Source organism: Camelus dromedarius, chromosome 9, assembly GCF_036321535.1.
Source record: "Camelus dromedarius isolate mCamDro1 chromosome 9, mCamDro1.pat, whole genome shotgun sequence".
Taxonomy (NCBI): Eukaryota; Metazoa; Chordata; class Mammalia; order Artiodactyla; family Camelidae; genus Camelus; species Camelus dromedarius.
Window position 1 is genome coordinate 8,703,443 of NC_087444.1, and position 25,058 is coordinate 8,728,500.

The window sequence follows — 25,058 nt, forward strand, 5'->3', positions numbered from 1 at the left end:
AGCAAGGCAGGGATTACAGTCGTGGGAAATTAAGATTTAAAGGCAATAACAGAGTCTGAAGAAGAAAAGAAAAGTGATAGATTAGTGGATTGCAGTTCTGGGAGAAGTGCTGGAGTGGAGGGATTGAGGGAAGAAATCCAGAAGTAGGAAGGTTGTGAGATACTTGAAACTGAAATTCTAAGATCTAAGGCTTGATCATACGGGTGGACGCAGGAAAGCATCATCATATAGAGGCGTCAGATGGATGGTCCACGTGGATATTTAAACTAAGAGTAATGAAAAAGCTGGAAGTGGGAAGAGAATAAGCCTGTTGCTAAACTCTTCAGTGACTGCGGGGGAGCTATCAAGAATTGTATCACTAGTAATTAGGCTGGGCAGAGGGCGGAATAATGGGGTGGCATGGCCTTAAAGGAGCTGTTTGAGGGGAGGCAGGAGGAACAACAGTAGTGAGAAGCAAGGGGCGCATTTCCCTCACCACCAGCCCCAGCGGTACAGGGGGTGTGAGCGGGGAAACAGTACCCTTAACTGCGCTGTTTGGAAAAGTGTCCTCAGACGACAGCCCGTTTTCAGGTAGAGCATGAACATGCTATGGCTATTCAGGGGAGAGGCTGAAGATTTAATGAAAATTGCATATTTAAAAGTAGGGGTTTTTTTTAATTATGGGAATAATTATGTTGATACAGAAACTTGGTAAAATATAAAAAAGGGTAAGAAAAAAATTATCCATAGTTCCACCAGCCAAGGGAACCATGTCAATATTCTTAAGGATTTGACATTTTTCTTTTATTCTGAGCCTCTGCTTATCTGTATTATGTATACAAAATTAATTTCTGAGTAGGAAAAAAAGTTTTTAGCTTTTTCTGATAGTAAATACGGTATCAGATAGGAAACTTGGGAAATGATGAGAAGTATAAAGAAATCAAGAAAGATCGGTGAGGATCACAACAGCCAGAGGTCACATTACCACTTTCACAGTATTTCTTTACGGTCATTTTTAGGCCTTTTTTTCTCCCCCATTATTGAGTTTCTACTACATGCGATGATTATTAAGCTTGGTCAGTTGTAGAGCATTCAGAAGTTCTAGATGAGAGATAATAGAACAGTTACTGTTTTAAGTTAATAATTTTGGGGATGATTTATTAGATAGCATGGTCTTAATGCACGAAACAGGGCAACAGGTAAGAATGAGTCATTATTATAAAGAGTCCATATCTAACGTATATATTTCTCTTTACATGTATCATGAGGAAAACATACATATATATATAAAATCTCCCTGAATGTTAATTGGATGTCTCTGGGTGATGTAATTTTTACATTAGGCTTCTTTCCTAAATTCTGTAAGGTAAGTCAGCAATTCTGATTTTGCCTTAAAAAAAGCATATTATATACATATTATATATATATATATATATTATATATATATATATATAATATTTTTTAATGGAGGGCAATTAAAAAAAAACAAGGTCACTCTAAAGTACAAAATAAAGACATTCGAGTTCAGTCTATTTTTTTTGTTAAGAAAGCAAACTCAATTTACTTAAGTATTCACATGATAATGAAATATTTGCAGAGAGATTAACTTTGAGATGTTTTTCAGACTGATTAAGAGTTTGCCTAATTAGCCAAAGCTGATTTTAGGAGATCAATGAAAACTTTTAAGGACTCAACAGACTGGAGTATAGAGAAGTAATTTTCCTTACCGTTAATTTTTATATATATTTGCATTTCACTAAAAACAATAGAAATGATGGAACTCTTTACATGTTCTCTAGATCTAAATGTGCCTCAGTTGAGAACATGCCGTGGAAATAGATGTGTATCCTTTCTAGGCTGCCCAGTGTTGCATTGTCACTTTCAAGTTAATGATTTCCTAGAACAAGACATTTTGTCTCCCATGATTTTCTAACATAAGCAAAGGGTGATATAAACTTGTGGGTGAAACTGAATTAAACTGAGATGAATTTTGTTTCCCAATGAAAAGCAGGAGATTGAGTATATTAGTGAGAGTATAATTTTTTTATTATCTGAAAATACAGGGGATTTCAGTGTGATTTTGCTTCCTTTTCCCCACTTGTAAGCTGAATCAGAGTGGAAAGTGGATTCATAACTTAGAGTACAGAAATCTGAACCATTGGTTATAGCTTTGAATTGCACTGAGCTTTAAAAGTGATGCCATTTACATAGCTCTGTTGCTTGATTTTTGATTCACTTAAATCAAAGGGGTACCTGTGCATGATGGGAAAAAATACATAAACAGGATGTAGAAATAAGTTTTGTTACTGGTGTGGTATTTCTGAAGCCTTGCTGGAGGTTTTTTTTCTTTCTTTCTTTCTTTCTTTTTTTTTTTAATCCGTTTACTACAGCTCACAAGTTACCATCCTGTGGCACTTTCTACCTTTCACTGTAATCATTTGTAAATACAAAGAAAAACTTTTTTTTTAAATTGTCTTTTCATTAGGGGCAAAAGTTTTTCAAATAATATATTTATTTCTTATAATAATGAAGAAAAAATAGGTCAACCTTTAGGAGCAAACTAATTAACAGGCTTTAAAAATGACAGGCAGTGGTCATAAATTGAGGTGTGAAATGGAAAGAATATGCAGTAATGAAACAAATTACAAACTTGAAATTCTAAATCATAGGTGATAATCATTGTTCATGAATACAGGATTTGGATTAAATACTGATTTTGATAAATCTTGTTGATTTTGTCATTAAATAGATAATTATTTATAGCCTGTATTAAGTCAAAAAGGCATTTTTTAAACAAAAAACTACCATATATCCAAATAGTTATATATATGAGAAATTACGGATTTTTTTTCAAAAATGTTTTTGGGTGTTGCCTAACAATTTCCTTTGTGGTTTGTCTTTCAAGTAGTTGTAATTTATGAACTATACTTTTGGTGACTAAGATAAAGGTAAACAGTTTGTCAAGATTTTAAGTTGGTGTTTGTATCCATATTGTCAAATTGAACATATGGGAACATTATTGGATAGTAATTGTATTTTTAATTCATATGTAAAACCATCATAGTTAGTAAGAGCATATATAAATACTGATTAGTCTAACAGCCTTTCTCAGCCAGCGTTCTGGGAGAGAATACCCTAATGCCCTAATGCATCCATTTGTATGTAATTATTAACTCCACCTATGCATCTAGGAAAGTAATGGCTATGTACTATACTTGGGGGAATTGAGAAATAGTCATTCAAATCACTTTGTATATTCAGTGGTTCAGAAGAAGAACCACAGTTAAGAAAGGTGAGCAGACAGTCTTAGAGATATTAGAAGGAACAGAGCAAGTGCAATAATGTATTAGTGATCATAAGCCAATAACATTAGGTAAGAGAAGGCATTTGAGGCTTAAAAATTGGAAAGAAGAGATTTTTCTTTTATGTTAAATATATGATTTTATTTCTTCAAACCCCCCTAAGCATCAATGGAAAAAGTATGACAGATAATTTAGTAAAGTTACAGATACAAAATTGATGTCCAGAATTAGTCCTCCTTATATATATGCAAAATCCAGTTGAATGATACAATTAAAGAGAAGACACTTTTTCAGTAGCAATAATAGACAATCTAGAGATAAAATATGTAACACTTACAATAGGAGGAAAAATTTAAATACTTCTAAGAAATCCCAAAGTAGACTCACACAGCCTTTTTGTCAATTATGATGTTTTTTGAAGAATCAACATCATATCGTAGGGGAGGATATAGCTCAGTGATAGAGTATGTGCTTAGCATGCATGAGGTCCTGGGTTCAATTCCCAGTAATAAAAATTACTAATATAATAATAATAATAATAATAATAATAATAATAATAATAATAATAAATTTAATAGACAAAGAAAATTTAAAAAGTGGTAGGTTAGAAAAAGAATCAACATCATAAACATGTTAACCCTTATGTTTATTTATAAATTTAAACTATTATAATAAAAATACCAACAGTTTTTTTTTTTTCCTAGAGACAGGGTAGTAAAAGTTGATTTTAAAGTTTTTAAGGAAAAACAAGCAGGAAGGGTAGCCAAGAAAATATTGGAAAAGAAGATATAAAGTGTAAAACCTTTATAATCAAAATAGTGAGATGCCTGAAAAAGCAAACAGCCTAATGGAGCAGATTAGAAATTCCAGAAATAGATTTATATACAAATAGAAATACTGTAGGGATAAAGGTGGCATTCTGAATCAGTGGAGAAAAGCTGGGCTTTCTAATAACTGGATAACCATGTGGAGAAAGATAAATTTGGAACTGTAATTCATACTGTGTACCTGGATAAACTCCAAATGGATTGGAACTCTAAAAGTAAAGCATCAACCCGTGCTAATACTAGGAGAAAGCATGTCTGAATTATTCTACCACACGAGAACATTAGAGGAACAGCTATGGCTCAAAACCTAGAATCAGTAATGAGAGAAAAGATTGATGAATTAAGTTACATTAAAAGAAAAAAAGTTACAAAAAAGGAAAAAAGCACCGTAAGGGAAGTCAAAAAGCATAATAAAATGGGATAAGTGTTTGCCACTTAGGTCATGAAGGGCTAACTTCCCTAATATAGGGAAATAAAAGTTAAATTTAAAAACTGAAAGCCTGATAGAAGAATAGGCAAAAGTGTAGGTTCATTTAATTCAGAGGAAAAGAAATACAGATGACTTTTAAACTTGTAAAAGTAGTTAAGCCTCACTCATTAAAAAAAAAAAAAAAAGAAATACAAATTAAAACTACATTGTAACACCTTACTTCTCACCAGTTAAGTGGATAAATATCCAAAAATTTGCATAATCTTTTGGCCAGGCTATAGGTAAAATAAATACTCTCTTATATTACTAATAAAAGTGAGAATGGTTCTGTCTCTGGAGAGAACTTTGACATCTAGCATAATTAAATGTGTATTTACCTTTGATTAAGCAATCCCACTTCTAGGAACGTATCCTAAAGATAAACTGGAAAAAATATGGAAAGATATATTTTAAAGCCATTGGTTGTGGCTTATTTGTTTGGGCCAAAGATTGGAACACAAATGTACATCAGTAAGAGAATTCAATGCAGCCCTAAATAAAATGGATAAAGGGGGACGAGGAAGTGACATCAGGAAGATGGCAGAATAGGAAGCTCTAAACGCTCTTTCTTCCACAGAGACAGAGACTGACAGAATACTTCTGCGAGAAATCCAGAAACTAGTTAAAAGTTTCCTGCACACCATCCACATGGAAGCTTGACTGGAAATTAATGACACTCCCTATTTAAATTGTAGACGCTCCTACCCGCCATGCCTGAACGTGCTGGGCTTGTAGGAGGAAACCCCCAACTCCCACCTTATTCCCTGGGGAGGGAAAGGAGTTTAACACTTCCAACTGACTTTTAGTGTGGGGGCTGCTTGAGAGATTTGTCTTGCTTGTGTTCAAATATTGACAAAAACAGGTGCTGGGTTGGGTATCCCTGAGAACAGACATCAGTTCTGCATTACGGCCTGTAGTACCACAGACAGACACTAGGTGGAACCCTAAGCCTGGTTTACTACAGTTCCAGAAAGCAGCAATATTGCGGTTAGACACCAGGGGGAGCTCCTGAGTAGAAGCGAGCAAACGTTTTCAAACTGATGTATGCAAAGCTGAGAGGACACATACCAAGAAAAGGGTTGAGAATCGCCTGAATCTCCACCCAGGCTCTGTAGAGAAAGTCCTGCCAGCATGAAGCCAGACCACAAAGTCTGGAGAGTTTGCTGATTCTTCAGATGCTGAAATCTCAACAGCAACAAATAAGACATACAAAGAAAGAGCCAACCGTGGAAACAATTAGATATCCAGAAACAAAACTTTTAAAAAAGGAGACATATGAATTAACAGATAAAGAATTAAAAATTACCATCATAAGGATGCCCAACTAATTAAAAGAAAGCATAGATAGATACTAAACAAAATCAGGAAAATGGTACATGAACAAAGCGGGAATATCATCAAAGAGGGAGAAACTACAGAAGAGCCAAACAGAAGAACAATAACTGAATTGAAAATGTTACTGGAGGGACTCCACAGCAGATGTGACCAGGCAGAAGAAAGAATCAGTGAACTCTGAAGGCAGGACTTCACAAAATTATTGAGGCAGGGGAGCAAAAGAGAAAAAAGAAGAAGAAAAATGAGCAGAATCTGAGGGATTTATGGACAAGCCAAACAACATATGCAGTCCCAGAAGGTAAAGTAATAGAGAAAGAGGCAGAATGCCTATTTAAAGAAACAATGGCCCAAACTTCCCAAATCCGAGAAGAAAGATGGATATACAAATTCAAGAAACTTAACACAAAGTCAGAGTCTTGAAAGCAGCAAAAGAAAAGCAACTTGTCACATGCAATGATAACCATGGAGAAACTTTCTATAGCATATACACAAAGGGAAATGGAAAGGAAATCAACACATGTCACTACAAAAAAAAAAAATCAATGAAACATGAAGGAAGACAGCAAGAGAGGAACAAAGGGAAAAGAAAGACGAAAAAGCTGCAAGACAGAAAACTGAACAAAAATGGCAATAGTAAGTCCTTCCATGCCAGTAATTACTTTATATGTAAAGGTTTTAAACATACCAATTCAAAGACAGACTAGCTGAATGGATTTAAAAAAAATTCATCTTCATTCTGCCTACAAGAAATTCACTTTAGATGTTAGGACTCACAGACTGAAAGAGAAAGGGTAGAAAAAGATACTTCATACAACAGAAGCCTGGGAGAGCAGTGGTGGCCATACTTATATCAGCAAAATAGACTTTAAGATAAAAACTGTCACAGGAGACAAAGAAGAACATTATATAAGGATAAAAGGGCCAATTCACTGGGTAGATATAACAAATTATAAATATATATGCTGCTAACATGAGAGCACTCAAATATGTGAAGCAAACATTGATGAAAGGGAAGGGAGAAACAGCAACACAGTAATAGGAGAAGATTTCAATACCCTACCTTAGAGCAACCATCAGTCGTTAGAGGCTCAGTAAGGAAAGAGAAGACTTGAACACTATAGATTCTCTATGCCTAACCCAACAATACACATGGAACATTCTCTCAGAAAGATGATGTGTTATATCACAAAAGAGGTTCTAACAAAGTTTAGAATGTTGAAATTATACTAAATATTTTCTCTGACCACGATGGGCTGAAACTGGAATTCAGTAGCAAAAGGAAAACATGAAAATCCAAAACTATGTGAAAATTAAACAACATACTCTTTAATAGCCAATGAGTCAAAGAAGAAATCACCAGAGAATTTAGAAAATATCTGGAAACAAATGAAAACAAAAACACAACATACCAAAATGTATGGAATTCACCCTAGCAGTACTAAGAGGAAAGTTCATAGCAATAAATTTGTATGTTAAAAAAAAAAAAGATCTCAAGTCAACAACCTAACCTTAAGGAACTCGAAAACTCAAGGAACTAGAAAAAGAAGAACAAACAAAACTCAAAGTCAGCAGAAATAAGGAAATTATAAAGGTTGGAGCAGAGATAAATGAAACAGAGACTAGAAAAACAATAGAAAAAAAATCAAGAAAACCTAGAATTGGTTTTTTGAAAAGATCAACAAAATTGACAAAACTTTCCTAGACCAACTAAAAAAAGAGAAATAAGAAATGAAAGAGAAGACGTTAAAACTGGTATCACAGAAATAAAAAATTTTAGGAGACTACTATGAACAATTATATGCCAACAAATTGGAAAAGCTAGAAGAAATTGATAAATTTTAGAAACCTACAGCCTACGGAGGTTAAATCATGAAGAAAATTTTAAAAGTCTGAACAAATCTGTAACTAGTGAGGAGACTGAAGCAGTAATCAAAAACTTCTCCACAAAGAAAAGCCCAGGATCAGATGGTTTCATTGGTGAATTCTACCAAATATTTAAAGAAGAATTAGCACTAGTCCTTTTCAAACTCTACCAAAGAATTGAAGAGGAGAGGAGACTCCCAAACTCATGAGGCCAGCATTACCCTGATACCAAAACTAGACAAGGACACCACAGGAGAAGAAAACTATAGACCAATATCCCTGATGAATATTGATTTAAAAGTCCTAAGCAAAACATTAGGCAAACCAAGTTCAGCAGCACATTAAAAACATCATACATCATGTCCAGGGGAGACTTATACTTGGAATGTAAGGATGGTTCAACATAGGAGAATCACTCAGTATTATACACTACATGAAGAAAAGACTGTCATCTCAATCAGTGCAGAAAAGTGACAAAATTCAACACTCTTTCATGATAAAAGCACTCAACAAACCAAGAATAGAAGGAAACTACCTCAGTGTAATAAATGCCATATATGAAAAACCCACACCTGGGGAAAGACTGAAAGCTTTTCCTCTAAAATTAAGGACAAGGCAAGGATGCCCAATTTTACCACTACTGTTTGCCATATACTGAAGTTCTAGCCAGAGCAGACAAGGAAAAGAAATTAAAGACATGCTAATTGGCAAAGAATTACAATATCTCTGCTCACACATGACATGATCTCATATGTAGAAGACCCTGAAGATTACACACACACAAACTGTTGGAACTAATACAATAATTCAGCTAAGTTGCAGAATACAAAATCAACACTCAAAAACTTGGTTGCATTCCTATACACTAACAGTAACCAATCAGAAAAAGAAATTTTAGAAACAATCCCATTTACTATAGCATCAAAAAAGTAAAAATACTTAAGAATAAACTCCACCAAGGAGGTGAAAGATGTGTACACTGAAAACTATAAAACATAGCTAAAAAAAAAATCAAAGAAAATATAAATAAATGGAAAGACAGCTCATGCTCGTGGATCAGAAGGCTTAAATATTGTTAAAATGTGTAAGCTGCCCAAAGTGATCTATAGATTCAATGCAATCCCTACCAAAATCCCAATGGCATTTTTTTTCAGAAAGAGAAAAAAAATCCTAAAACAGATATGGAATATGAGAGACCATGAATAGCCAAAACAATCTTAAAAAGAAGAGCAAAGTTGGAGGCCTCACACTCTCTGACTTCAAAGCATACTACAAAGCACCAGTAATTAGGATGGTGTGGTCCTGACATAGTCACAGATATACAGAACAGTGGAACCGAATAGAGAGCCCAGAAATAAACCTTTGCATACATGTAGCCAAATGATTGTTGACAATGGTGCCTAGACTACACAGTGAGGGAAAAGCAAATGGTTTGGGGAAAACTGGATATCCACATGCAAAAGAAGAAAAGAAAAACTGAAGTTGGTTGCTTACCTTACACCACGTAAAAAATTAACTCAAAATGGATTAAAGACTTTAAATGTATGATCAAAAACTATTAAACTCCTAGATAAAAACATAGGAGAAAGTTTCAGGGTACTGGTTTTGGGAATGATTTCTTGGATATAAACCAAAAAAGACAGGCAACAAAATAAAAAATAAACAAATTGAACTTTACCAAACTTAAGAACTTCTGCTCATCAGAAGACATAATCAGCAGAGTGCAATGTAATCTATGGAACTGGAGCAAATAATTGCAAATCATACATCTTGTAGGAGATTAATATTCAGAATATATAAGGAAGATTTACAACTCAAGAACAGCAATAACAACAATAACAAAAAACCAAATAACCAAATTTAAAAATAGGCAACAGATTTTAATAGACATTTCCCCCCCCCCAAAAAATATATATATGTAAGTATGTATATATGCAACTGGCCATTAAGCACATGAAAAGATGCTCAACGTTAATCACTAAGGAAATGTAAATCAAAATGACAAGACATCACCTCACAGCCGTCAGAATGTCCACTATCAAAAGAATAGATAATAAGTGTTGGCAAGGATGCAAGGATGTGGAGAATCTGGAACCTTTGTGCACTGTTAGTGGTAATGTAAAATGGTGCAGCCATTATGAAAAATAGTATTGGTGTTTCTCAAAAAGAGGGAAATAGAGTTACCATATATGATCTAGCAATTCCACTTCTGGATACATACCCAAAAGAACTCAGAGCCATGTTCCGAAGAGATATTCATGTACACATGTTCATTGCAGCATTATTCACAATAGCCAAGAGGTGGGAGTAACCCAGGTGTCCACTGACAGATGGATAAAGGAGCTGTGGTGTCTACATCCAATGCAATGTTATGCACCCTTTAAAAAGAAGGAAATTCTGTCGCATACTACAATATTGATAAACCTTGGGGACATTATGCTAAGCTAAATAAGCCAATCTCCAAAGAGCAAATATTGTATGAGTCCACTATTATGGAATATATAAAGTAGTCAAAATTATAGAAACAGAAAGTAGAAAGTAGTTGCCAAGTGGTTGCTGGGGGAGGCAGTTCGTGTTTAATGGCTGTAGTGTTTCAGTGTTGCAACATGGAAAAGTCCTAGAGACTTTTGCACAACAGTGTTACTTAACACTACTGAAATAAACATTTTAAAATGGTTAGGACGATAAATTTAGAGTTACATGTTTTTTACTGTAATAATTTTTTTAAAAAATAAGGAAGATCTCTATATGTTAATGTGCATTATTTTCAAGATACATTGTTAAGGAAACAAAATGGCACCTGGTATGCAGCACATGATACATAGGAGTGTAGCACACGAGGGGGAAAAGGAGTGCTGTTACCTGTTCTGTTAGGAGAAGAGATACACACATAGTCTGCGTGTTTTCTGGTAATTTCAAAAAGAAACAAAGAATAAACAAAAACAAATACAATAAATGACCTCTAGGCAGAGTAGAAGGAAGGGATTAGAAGTGAGACTTTGAATATGTATATAGTATTTTTACATACATAAAATACATATATTGGTATACTTTTGACTTTAGAATCATCAATATTTTTAGACTTAAAAAATGAAAGTATTTTTAGATGTGGGTAGCAGATTGAGTTTTTTCAGTGTTTAATTTTACTTCCTGCCGAAAGAATATATATTATTCCCTTTAGGTTATTTATTTTTAATGTTCGTTGTTGATTTGTGTGTAATTAATGTGAAATTCTCCACCACTAGGTATAACCTGCATTTAAATTACTCTGTTCTCTTGCTTAATTAATCCTTTGAAAACAAGACTTCTACTCCTACCTCAGCAACTAAGTATTTTAATCAAGTCAGCATTAATGTAGCAATTAGAAACCTACTTTGAGATGTTCACTAAAAATATACTATCACAGTGATATTTTAAGTTTAGTTTGGGTAAACAATTAAATAAGAGTACTTTTTCCCTTTGCTTTTCATTTTCTGTTAGGTTTGCGTCTCACAAACTTGTGTCTTTGGAAGTTATCGTTGAGGATGTGCGTCAGGGGTTTGCTTTTGTTCAACTTTTGACTATACCAGTCAGGTCTCAGATGACAGAAAACCTTCATACTGTTATTGCTGTTCATCTTTTCCTGAGCTTTTAAATTTCTTTTTGTGGTCCATGCCTCCTATATACTTTGAAGACCAGCTTCTCCTAAAGCCAGAATTCTCCTTTAGGCAAAGGTGCTTTGGGAGCACTAGCAAAGCCACCTTCGTGTTGACTTCATTGGACAAAATTTGCAGAGCAGTTAAGAGCATTTACTATGGTGCAGAATTACCTGGGTTTGAATCTGGTTTTTTTCCATTTAGCTGTGTGCCCTGGGCAAGTCACTTAGCCCCGGTTTTTCATCTTTAAAGTGAGAATGATAGCAATACCCACCTCATAATTTGCTACATGTAGATTAGATGGGTTAAGATGTATCAAGCCTAGAAAAGACCTGCCACTTGGCAAGTATTGTATAAGTGTTAATCGCTTAAATTAAAACTTGATAGACACAGTTTACCTCAGATTCCTAACGGTCTTGTTGACCCTAGATATTGATCAGCACTCTGGTCCCATTCCTCTTGGATTTTTCTTGCTGACCTTTAAGTCTTTTTGTTCTGAGCTGAAATTTGTGATCACTGAAGCCACCTAGTGATAATTAATTTGATTTTGATAGTATTAACAAATACACCTTGCCACTTCATCTGGTTTTTCTAAATAAACTTTTCTTCGTTGTCTTGTTTCTTCACTTCTATACTTTTTTAAAATGCAGGTATCTTTCAAGAGCTTCATCTGTCTTTGTCCATCTTAGCCTCGCCACTGCTTCCAGCTGCTTCCAGAGGTAGTGGGGAGGTTCCTCCAAGTCTCATCTTTTCAACACAAATGTTACCATATTTAATGAGAATGATAAAAAGATTTATTCCAATCTTGTATATCTTGTGGAGCTCTTTGCCCTCTGACTTACTTGATTCCATTGTCTCTTCCCATTTCCCTCCCTCTTGACTGGATATTATCATGAATTCTCATTCATTTTTCTTATTTATTTGCACCTTTGTTCCTCATGGATACATAATAGATAACTTAGTAATTTTTTTTACTTATATTGTTGGTATGATTTTAGTTTCTTATTCATGAGAATATTCTTATTCATAGACATGAAGAGCCTTGGTTAAGATGATAAATTACTCATGAAAAACTGGGAACGCTGATTGCTCCTGCCTAAGTCTATTTCTTTCTCACCTGTACTTGAATAGAAGATAAGATACTTTTGCTTCTATTTATTAGAGAATCTTTTTGGGGAATGACTAAATTGGGGGCTCTTTACTGTTTTGTTATTTGGCTATTATTGTGAGGGATTGAAAGTCGTGTCAAACAAGGGCCGTTCTACATTTTAATAATCTTCCACTGGTGTTTGAAATTTTAAACTAGATTATACATTCAGCAGAGATGTGCCAAGTATTTATTATATTCTTTGGACTGTGCTGAGCACTGGGAATAAAAAGAATTTAACATGGTCTCTGACTCCAGAGGACTGAATCCTGACGAGACACTGCAGTGTAGGGCAGAGAGCTTCAGCCTCGGAGTTACCACTCCCAGCTCTGCCTCTTACCAGTGTGTTATAAAGAACAGGTCGTCTTAATCTCTAAATGATCTTTATAATCTTGTCTACATCTGCGATTCCAACATTTTCTTAAAGTTAGTTAAGGTTGTTATAAGGATCCAATTGGAAAAAAAAAATTATTAAAGTACTTTTAAAACTATTACATGTGGTCTACACAAAGATGTTACTAATTATTTACTAATTGGACATTATTGACTAATGCTTTTAGTCCAAAGACCAGATGCCTTAAGTGTTATAACTAGGTTCCAGAAGTTTAAGGAAAAGGGTGACCTTTTCGTAACTGGCTTCAAATTCTAGGGGTATACTAGGGTATCTGTTATCTCCTTATTGAGTAAAACAGGTTCTCTGTAAATATGCATTGATTTAAACCATAGGCTTCAGAAACTCAGTATAATTATAAAGTAAATCACAGTCCTTGTGGTTGGGATTATCTATTCTATATTAGGCTTATGAAATTCTGAGTTAATAGGTAATTGTTTCTTACTATGGAATAATTGTATTTGTGTAAATACGACTGAACATTTACAGCTTGCCATATGACCACCATGTCTAAATGTAGAATACATTACTTTTGGGGGTCAATTTTCTTTGACTTTTTTGTCCACTAAACATCTTCGAGTATCTGACATACGCTAGGCCTGCAGATTTATGGGTTCTTTTAAGAAGTACAGCTGTCGTTGTGTTTGTAGGTTTTTAAAACCACTGCTATTATGCCGGAGGACTTAGTCAATAAGCCAGTTCAAAAGAGTTGAATCAGTAATTGTGTTTTAGTTATTATTAATAGATATTTGTTCTCAGATCTAAATAATAGTTTCAGATCTCTGAATTTTTTTATTGTTAAGCATTATGATTCTCACTAGTGTGATGGTTCTTCAGAAGTTTTCATAAGGTATGCCCTTTGGTTTGTTTAAAATTATTGCTAAATAGTTTTATTTACTGTTGAAATGGTGAGACTGACTCAAAGCTGCTTTTGAAGTAAGATTTAAATGTGTTTTTATTTACAAAGTTACTGGCAATAAAGAATAATAACTACTCTAGCTTTTTTAGTCTGCAAGCATTTAAGCTTTCACATTAATTTTATGCTTCTGATTATATGATTATAAATTTGATTTACCTTCAGCTTTTGAGGAATGAAACTATTACCATGTTTTACTGGTAAACTCATGTACCTAATAACTCATTCTTTTTATGTATGCCAGGAGAATACTACTGCATTGTTAAAGCTAGAATTGAGTTAGTCAACCAGAAGTGAACCTCTAATTGTTTCCAAATGCTTACTTTTGGGGTTTGGATGTAGCTCTAAGTATTAGCTCAGTCAGGAATTTGCTAAGTTTGTCTTTTTCCCCATATCCTTTCATTATGGCTAGATAGATCCACGCTAAAATCTGTTTTATGATTCCCTAGTATGATAGTTAATCAGAAAAACATGGACACAAAGTCCTGAGCTAAACACAATTTTAAAAGGCAAAAATATAGTTTCTATAGGTTTCTTTTACATTTTTATAACCTTCTTTTACATTATTATAGAAATTGACCTTCATTCTAAATTGCTTATCACGTAATTTAGCAAGCACCTTTTCCTCCCCACCCCAGTTTCATGATCTGGTTATGGCTCCTACAGCTAAAATTCTTAACAACATTTTAAAATTCTTACTGGAGAAAATTGGTGTGATACTTCCATGTGCTCTGGTGAAATGCTTGCTGCTGTTAAATGTAAACATTTACGTACCTAAGCCGGCAACCATTCCACATTGTCTAATATTATCTAAATCAGTCAAAACCTCAGTCATTTCCTCCTATCAGTTATATCTTTTATTTATTTTAAAGTAAGTGCTTGCTTCTAATGTTATTTTTATTAAAACATTTATCTACATTATGGTTCTTGAGTGTTAAAGTGAGTGATCTCTGAGAGTAAGTTGTCAGCATACTAATTAAAAAAAAAATGCACCAAAAGTTCATGGGAAATGAAAATGGATACCTGCTGAATGTACAGTTGTTGTTTTGAATTCGCATGTGCTTTCTTACAAATGGTGGGTCCTAGATAAGTTTGTTGCCTGATTTCCATCGACTTCTACAGGCTTTTTCAATGGTTTTGAATTCCTCTGAAGGGAGGTATTGTGTATTATTTACCCTGTTATTTCTGGGGCCTCGCAGTGCCCGGCTCGTGGTCGGTGTACAGTGTGTGCTTGTTGACTTGAACTTTGGCGTCAGAAGACCTGCTCTTACCACTCTGGCTCTCCCATTCACTAGCTGTGTCCTTAGGCAAGTTACTTCGGTGCAGTGGGCCTCCATTTCCACAACTCTAGAGTAAGGTTCTATCTGGTTCTAGAAAACTTGATGCCAGCAAAGCGTAGAGTAGTGCTTAATGATTGCTAACCCCCCGTTAGTAATGGGTTAAATTGGTTTGCCAAGCCTGTCTGTTTGGTGATGCTGTCGTGTGTTATTGTTGTTTTAGTATATAAAAGCTCACTTATATTTTCTTTCATTTCCAAATATATTCTCTCTCTAGTAGTATTCCTTGTGGCTTGACCAGTTTTTCCTTACTGAATGATAATAAATTAATGAAATTGCTTAGATATTTCATCCATTCCCTCATTTTATAGATGAAAAAACTGATGCTCTGGAAGGTTGTGCTATTCATCTGAAGCTACTTAATGGCATAATTAGAACCCAAGTCTCATGATTTCCATTTGAATGATTTTCCACCTCACTTATCTCCAGGCATTAGTAGTAGTATCTTGAGATGAAGATTGGAGAAAAAAATGATCAAAATAGCTAAATTTAGTAGGCATGTGGGAAAAAATACTTTTTCTTATTCTCAGTTGTTCTAGGGGAACCACTTTGTGCCTCATTTTCTGAGAAGAACAATAAGGGAAGTAGGAAAACATAAAGATTGTAAATTAGGTTTATAAAAACATTCAGTGACTGACCCTCTCTTTTTCCTGAGACATGAGGATGGAGAGAGGAAATAAAAACCTCGTAATGGTTGACTTGTGCCTTATTATTCTATCATGATGCTTTTCTTTGGCTTTTTTGTAAACCCAGGGAGACCTCACCTTTTCAATAATAGCACGGTAGTTAGAAACAGACAGTAATCTTCAGGTTAGATGCCGGAATAAACAATGTTCTTTCCCCGTCAAAATCCTTAACTCCACTCCCGGTTGCTTTCCATCCACCCTTCCTCCAGCCTTACTCTAGGTGTCGCAGAGAGGACATTTCATACAGTTTGGAGGACAGTTTAGAATCAGGAAATAAACCCTAAAAGGGGTGACACTTGAAATTTTCAAGAAGGAATGGAAGCCAGACTAAAGGGCAGTTTAGGGACAGCTCTAGGCAGAGGCTACAGCATGAGCCACAGCATGGAGGAGCAGAGAGCGGAAAGGAAAGCGCAAGTGTGTTTATGTCTCACGGAGCTCAAAGTGTGGAGCAAGAACGACAGGAGGCGAAGCTGGGGGGCAGATCAAGACGGACGCCGTGTGCAAGAGCTTACACTTGAGCCCCAAGGCAGTAGGGAGCTTTTAATGGATGTTTTTTACTGAGGAAGAGAGAGAGTTAGGTATTGATTTTAGTTAGATTAGTCTAGTAGCTCTTTTAGAATGGTTATATTAGTTATCTATAGATGCATAACAAGTTACACAAAAACCTGGTAGCTGAAATAATACACATTATTATCTTTGTCTTGGTTCAGGAACCTGGGCATGGCTAACTGGGCTCTCTGACTCAGGCTCTCTCAAGGTCACAGTCAAGGTGTCAGCCAGGGCTACAGTCATTCCAAGGCTCATCTGGGGAGAATCCACTTCCAAGCTCACTGAAGCAGCTGTCGACAGTACTGAGTTTCTTCTGGGCTGTGGGACTCTCGGTTCCTCTCCACAGGACAGCTCACAACGTGGCAGCTGTGAGCCAGCAAGTGAGAGGGCGACAGAGCAGGGTGAGCGGGATGGAAGCCAGAGTCGTTGAAGATAGAAGTGACATTCGTCACCCTTACCCTGTTTTATTCATTAGAAGCAGGTCACTAGGTCCGGCCCACACTCAAGGAGTTGGGGTTACACAAGAGCAGGAATGCTAGGGAGGCAGGGGTCACTGAGATCCATCTGCGAAGCTGCCTGTCACAGTGGACTTAAGGAAGTAAGACAAGAGGCAGAGGAACCACTTAGGAGGCTATTATAATAATGCAAGTGAAGATGTGGGGGATTATTGTAGACATAACGTAATAGAATGAAGGGGAGGGGATGGAGTCAGGAAATACTCAGAATGTTAAACCATGAGCACTTGGTGATTTGGAGCATGAGGGTTGTAAAGGAGAAGAAGCAATTAAGGGTGGCCTCTTAATTATTCTTGCTGCACAAATCACTGTCTGACTGAAGGATATTTTCATTTGAATGTGACTTAAACTCCTGTCCACCTTGAGCTTTTATATTCATTACTGCCATCCCTTCCGCACTTTACGTTTTCTAAGCTTGCCCTTGGTGTCACTTCACTGTGTCTTCACTACATCCAGTCAGACGCTGTTTTCTCAGCATCTCTCAGTACTGTTCCTGTTTTTACCCTCCTTGTCAAGGCATTTATCACTGTACACAAGGTATGGGAACAGTCTACCAATTCCTTCCCTGTGGCCTTTCCTTTCTTTAATCTAGATTCTAAAACATCTAACATTCACATACCTATCATTCATTTAACCAGCAAGTATTTACTGTGGGCCTGCTTGGTGACCAGCGCTCTTCTAGGCCTCCTTGGGGATATGAGAACGAGCAAGGCGAGCATCGCCCTCTCCTCTGAGTCCTCACTGAGATCTTTCCTTTCCATCTGTCCGAAATACCACTCGGCCTTTAGGGTTCACTTCAACTTCTACCTTCCTTAGAAGGTGTGTGTGTGTGTATATCTTTCTCCTACAGCTCTGATCAAGAGGGGCTTTATTTTGGAAATTCTGAGATTCTACAGGTCTAAGAGAAAAGCACTGGCATAAGCTATTAAGTGTAATGAAGCTGTTCCTGACCTCCCGTCTCAGTCTGCTGCAAACCATAGCACGCCGCCGTACCCCTGGCTCACTGCACTCCCCTGCAGAACTTTTTAAAAATGCAGGTGCCTCAGGCTTCCCTCAAAGATTCTCATTCAATATGTCAGAAAAGAAAACAAACAAGACTCCAAGGTGAATTTGATGTGTAGCTAGTTTATAAAACTACTGTATTAAAGTCACCCTCACCATTACACCATTAATTGCTTTGTGTGCATTTAATCATCTGAATAGCCTAAAGCAGTAATTTCCACATACCAGTTGAGGACCAGCTACATCAGTTCACATAGTCTTCTGGGCCCTGTCCCTAGAGGTGCTGGTTCACTAGCTCTGTGGTTATGACCAGGCTCCTATATATTGTTTAACAATCAAAGAAGACTGATAAATCATCGGTTTGCAAAAAATACTGAATGAATGAAATATTGGACTTAATATACCAGGTTAATTTTTTTTTTGTATTTTCTTTAACAGTGCTGTTCAGATAAATGCATGTAAATATTTGATAAATGTTAAGGACCTGTTGGCCATGATATGCTTTATAGATTATCCTGGAAGATTCTAGCTATTTGAAGTCATACTTTAAATGACAGTTGAGCGATTGCTGGGTTTAGATTTTTAGATGCTCCCATACTATTCAGCAGTATAAGGTTAGTGTTTCATGCGTTGATACATTTTATCTACTTTAGATAATAATTTACCACATGAAAAATTTAGAACAATGATTGGATCTTTTTCCTCATATCATTCTAGTAAGTATTTATTATAGTCTACTATTGGGGGGTGTACTTGTACTTGAAGGACAGGATCCTCAGAATGTGGCTTTAATAAGTTTGTTGTCTTTTTTCTCTTTAGTGTTATTCCTCTTTTAAGAGAATCTGTTGGGATATTAATGCAGAGAACTCCTCCTTTTTTGGAAAATACTCTGCCTCAGTGCTATCAGAGGGTAAGTTTCAAAGCTTCCAAACCATTGGGTTTTAGTTGTTTCCAAGCTGTTAGGGGTTTTAACTTTTACAAATATGGGTAGCATGTGTGTATAATTTAGTATTTCTTCCAGGATTGAGTGCTGACCATGAATGCCATTTATACAAACCAGAATAAAAGCATTGGAAAATATTGAGCTTCACTAAAGAAAATGTGTAGAAATTTTCCTCATCTAGAAATCAAGCAACTCTTTTAAAATATAACTATGAATAGCAGATACTATAAGCATTTATTCAACATATATTTTTTGAGCTCTCCCTTTATGCCATGTATTCTTCTCAGGTACTAGGGATGTAGTGGTAAACAGGATAGACAGCGTCTCTGTTCTCAGAGAACTTACAGCCTGGTGGGGAAACACAGGCACTAAACAATAAGTCAATAAATAAGAAAATACCAGCGATGATTGCTGTAATAGAAGTAAAACAAAGTGATGCGGTAGACTTGGATGGCTACATCGCATTTATTGAGGAAGTCATATTTAAGGAAATTTAAATCTTGTTGACAAGAAGGAGCTCGACATATGAAAATCTTGGCGAAGAGTGTCCAGGCAAGGAAAATGCTAATGCAGAAAGTTCTATGGCTGGAACTAATTTAGTGTGTTTGAAAAACAGGGGGGAAAGTCATTGTGGCTGAAGCATAATAAATGAAGGGAAGAGTGGCTGGAAAAGTTGGAGAGGGCGGCAGCGGCCAGATCACATAGCGGTTTTAGCCCTACTCGGTTTAGATTTAATTCTCATTCAGTGGGAAGCATTAGAAAGCTTTTAGCAGGGAGAGTGTCATAAAATTTAAGTTTGTAAAAGTTTAGCCTGCTTGCTATTAGAGAGTAAGTTCTAGGGAGAATGAAAGCAAAGAAAACCAGATAAGAGGCTATTGTCATCTAAGTGGAAAATTCTTGACTTGGACTGTAGTGGGAGCAGTGAAGATGGAGCTAAGTACAGGTTTTGGCTGTGTTTTTGGGGGTGGGTGATACAGGAAAGGGGAGAAGAAGTATTAACTTGTAGCTGGGCGGATGCTAATACCATTTGTTGAGACTGATGCAGGTTCAAGGGTGGAAGATTCTCCCAAATCAGGAGTTCTATTCTGAATATGTAAAAATTTTAATGCCTTCTATACTTCTAGGGGAATTGTCAGTTGAGTAGCTGGATATGCAAATCTGACATTTTAGGGACAGATTAGGACTAGAAGGAGTTTTGAGTCATCAGTGTATGAATAGCATTTAAAACATTAGGATTGTATGAGGTTACTTTGGGAGAATTAAACCCGATTCTTTAGCTGAACTTTCAACTCCAGATTTAGAGCACAGATGGGGAAGCCAGGAAAGGGAACTGGAAAACTCAGAAGGAGCTGAAGGAGTTGAAGAAGGAGGAAGTAATCAACTGTGCCAAATATCTCTGTGAGGCAATTAAGGTAGAAACAGAGAAGTGATCATTGACTGGCATCTTGCACGTCATTAATGGCCTTGATAAGAGCACTTTCAGTAGGGTTTGGAGAAAACATGATTTGAATAGATTAAGGAGGAAATGAATTGGGGAAGTCAAGATAGTGTTTATAGACAATCCTTTTAAGAAGTGTTGTTGTTAAAGGGAACAACGAAATGAGCTAATAGCTTGGCTATGGGTATAGTGAGGGGTGAGGATATTTGTTTTTAAAATAAAGTATTTTAGAACAACATCCCATAGAACTTTCCCCAATAATGGAAATGTTTAATAATCTACATTATCCAGTAGGTGAGTCACAAGGAACATGGCTATTGAGTATCCCAAGTGTGGCTAGTGCACAAGTTTTTAGATTTCATTTCATTCTCATGCATTTAGCCACATGTGTCTAGTGACTTCTGTATTGCACAGCACGGTTCTGGAACATGTTTGTTACTGAAGGAAACAGTCCAACTGAGAGGAAGAAATTGATGATGTGGTAGTGAAGGAGGCTTCGTATTGAAGCAATGAAGTTCTTGAGAAGGTGAAAAAGGATGGAACCCAAAGCACTATGGAGGAATTAATTGTAGATAGGAACCAGGAGTGTTGTATCCCCTGAGGGAAGGCAGAAGGTGTGACGTGGATGAGGGCTGACTGGTGGATTTGGTGGTGCAGGATAAGGGACTGTCTGCGTGCTTCTATTTTCTCCGTGATTTATAAGGCAGTGTAATCATGCAGAGAAATAGGAGACCAGGGGGAAAGGGAGGAGGTGTAGAATAGTTTTTTTTGAGATAGGGAAGGGAAGGTGCTGCCCATCTGACATTTGTGGTTATGATTTTGAGGTAGGACAGCATAATTGTGGAAGGGAAAGGGGCAATTTACTGAATGCCGACTATAAGCTGGTCCTTATACTAAATGATTTGCATATTTGTTCTCTGTTCTTCACATTAACCATACAGGGTAAGTTTCATTTTTCTTTCCCTAGGAAAACTGAGTAAAATTGAGGCTCAGAGAATTTAAGTAACTCATCTAAGGTCACAGACGCTGGCAGCGGAATCAGGGCTCTAGTCCGTGTCACTGACTGCAAAGCTCATGCTCTTTCTGTGTATCGCGCTGTCGGAGGAGGAAGAGCAACGTGGATTTTCGTCTGTCTCTGCCCTCTCCCCGCATGTTCTACCTGGAGGGAAGTTAAAGCCAGTTTCTGTGGGAATCCTTCCTAGCCTGTACTGGACGGCTAGTTCTGTGGAGGTAGAAGAAGCCTCTTCAGCCAGGTGGCTGTTTCACCAACAGCACACCATTCCGTGAGGATGCTATTCAGAGAAATGTGGAGGGGTATCAAGTTCAAGCCACTTCATGAATTTGCGTGCCATTTCCGCCCAAGGGCCACGCGAATCACCTCCATGTCATTGCAATTTTACTGTATGTGCTGCCAAAGCAGACACCAAAATTGAGTTTTTACTTATTTTATACACATATATATACTACTTACTGAGCACTTACTTGGGCCAAGCACTGTCTTAGGTACTGAGGACACAAAACATAAATATCAAAAATAAGTCTGTACCCTTTTGAACTTGAGTTCTGCTGGAGGAGACAGGCAATAAACAATATAAATAACATAAATGAATAATGTAGTGTGTGATGTTATGTGCTGAAACATAAAACAGAGAAGTGTAAAAATTAAAAAAAAAAACAAACTGTAATTTTAGATAGGGTAACAGCAGAAGGGCTTCCTGAGAAGATGGCATTTAAGTAAAGACCCAAATAAACTAGACCATGCAGAAATCTGGAAGGAAGGACCCTCCAGGCAGAGGGAAAAGCAAATATCCTGAGACAGGAATGTGCCTGACTTTTCAGCCACTGTAGCTAAAGAACAGGGAGCAAGGGGAGGAGTGGCAGGAGAGGAGGTAAACAAGATACATAACGAGGTGCTGCATGACATGGGTCCACGTAAGTCATTGTGAGAGCATGGTTTTTGTTCAGAGTGAGAAGGGAATGCACTGGAGGATTTTGAACAGAGGAGTGAAAGCATCTGACCTAAAGTAACAGGCTCTCATTTGGGCTACTGTTTTGAGGATAGATGAAGAGGTGCAAGGCTAGAAACAGACCATGTAATAAGATATTATAATAATCTAAACCAGAGATAACGCTGGCTTCCACTAAGCTGATAGCAGTGAAGATGGTGAGAAGTGTTTGGATTCCACTCAGTTGTAATCCTTTGTGTACTCATATATTGATACATTCATATGGTATTCCCTTTTATGGTTTTTAAAATCTTTGTTGTTTGTAGTTGTTCTCATTTTTCATTTTGTACTTTAATTTTGTAATTTAATTTGTTTAATTGCATGTTCTTTTCTTTCTTTTTTTTTTTTTTTTTTTTTTTACCTCTGTCAGAGTGGTTCTCAACCTAAGGCTGTAGAAAATTGAAGGAGCCATTGGAAGAACTTAGAGCTATCCCTCCCTTTTTTGTTGTCACATGAGTTGGGGAAGGGTATATGTTGGCATTTATTTCCCTGGGTCCTGTGGTTTGCAACAGTGGTACACTGAATAATTGTGCTGTCCAAAATACGGTGCCATTATGAAACACTGACTCCTCCAGCTCGTTAATCTTTTCAAAGAACTAGTTTTTTGATATTGTGGATTCTGTCATTTCTAAATCTCTGGATCATTGATTTCTGTCCTTTATTTCCTTCTTTTTTATTTCTTTGAGTTGACTTTGTTCTTTTCCTGGTTTCTTAGCTCATTTGTGTTTATATTTGTCCTCTGATCGGTGTTACAGTTGACCCTTGAACAACACAAGTTTGACCTGCACATTCTACTTATACATGGGTTGTTTTGTTTTGTTTTGTTTTTTCCAGTGGTAAATACCACAGTACTACATGATCCACGGTTGGCTGAATCCTTGGATTTTCAGCTGAGGGGAGGGTTGGCATCCCCACCCCCTGTGTTGTTCCTGGGATCAACCATATTTGAAAATGTAAATGTCCCTTAGGCACCCTCTCAGCTGTGCCCTGCAGGTTTTGGTACATGTTCATTTATATTTCCCAAACACATTTATATTTACCAGCACATAATAAGTATTCAGTAGGCATTTGTTAATCAATTCAAATCCCCACCCCCGCCCGCTTTCTTTCCCTAGAGGATGGAATCCGTCCATGATTTGATGTTACACTTATGCTTGATTTGATGTGAATATCTGCTCTTTAATATTTTAGGTGCAGCAGTTGCAAGGAGTTTACAGTTTACAAGAGCAGCACTTCTGGACCTTGTGTTCTGACGTGTATGTTGGCACCTTGAAATTACTAGTGGCACCCGATGCTGATGCTAGATGGATTTTAAGCCAAACGCATAATATTTTCACTCAGGTATGACTTCTTTACTAACTTCTTTTAAGGGTCTTGGCATTTACTGTATCTACTAGTTTTAAAAATATTTGCTATTTAACATATAAAATACATATCTATGTTACACTATGAAATAAGCATAAAAGTTTTTTTTCAACCACAGAGTCAAATCTGGGAGATCCTTATTTTAGTTAATACTCTTAATGAAGTTGGTCCTGTTTACTCATCCTTGTACTGATTTGAGCTCCTTTAAGAAAAATAGATTCTCCTCTACTGTACATTCCTCATAAGACACATTATATGCTGTTTGAAGCTAGGAATTCTAAAATAGCATTTAGAATAAGAATAATGCCTTGTCTGTGGCTTTAGCTGAAAACAAACTATGTTCACATTTTTATTGATAGCAAGCCATAGCTACTTCTGTGTGATTTAATAGCTTAATATGCTGTTGAGTTTCTCTTAATACTATATGCGGAACCATGAATTAGTGAGTGCATGTCTGCAACCAAATTATATCAATTAATGTTTATGCCCTCATGAGTTGACATAGCCAGTGACTGATAAAGTAAAAACAATTTCTATGTAATTCTATATATACTGGGAGAATAAGAATGTCATGTCAGGAATATCCGAGGACACAGAGAAAGACCACAAATTCTTTTTTCGGTCTGATTTGCCGGAAATATTTGGCAAGAACATCTAGATGCCAGCACTGTTGCCAAAATTATCTGACACATACATCTAATGAGGAAACTGATTCCATGCCTTAAAAGTCTGTGCTTAGAAACTGACCTGTGCCTCCTGATGTGACGCAGTGGGAAGTACACAGCATGACCTGTGTGGTACTCTTGCCAGAAATGGTTAACGTGGATCCTGTCACTAGTAAACAACCAGACAAACCCAGCTTGTGGGCTGTTAGCCTGGATTCTTAAAAAATGTCCATGTCATGAAAGGAAAACAAGAAACGATGGGGGATTCTTCTAGTTAGAAGAAACAGTTAAATGCAGCGTGTGATCCTTGATTGGATCTTGGATTGGGGAAAAACAGCCACGAAGGAAATTATTGGGTAATCAGGAATTTTGAAAATGGACTACATAATAGTTCATATAATTGGATAGGTGTTAAACTTCTTGGGTGTGGTGATGGTACTGCGGTCATGGAAGAAAGCTCTTATTCTTAGGAGATACATGCTGAAGGATTGCGTCTCCAAGTAGCAGGATGTCTAATTTTCAAATGTTTCAGCAAAAGTAGAAAGATTACAGATAAATACACACATAGAGAAATAAAGCAAATGTGGCAAAATGTTAACCAGTGGCTTATATGGGTGATGGCTAGAGAGGTATTTATTGTGCTATTCCTTTGACTTTAAATCTTTTCAAAATAAAAGTTAAAAAAATA

At 36.5% G+C, this 25,058-nt stretch overlaps 1 protein-coding gene across 3 annotated transcripts in view; it reads left to right on the plus strand.

Annotated features, from left to right (window-relative positions):
• SLC30A7 (solute carrier family 30 member 7) overlaps positions 1-25,058 on the plus strand; it is a 72,726-nt gene that overhangs the window by 34,441 nt on the left and 13,227 nt on the right. The window contains exons 9-11 of one of the 3 annotated variants that reach the window (XR_010382206.1): positions 18,773-18,863; positions 21,302-23,293; positions 23,532-23,638. Coding sequence is in view for 2 of the 3 variants with exons in the window: in XM_010975121.3 (XP_010973423.1) it covers positions 18,773-18,863; positions 23,532-23,681 (241 nt within the window). In the remaining variant the exon portion in view is untranslated. The other 2 variants (XM_010975121.3, XM_064488765.1) reach the window with 2 other exon arrangements.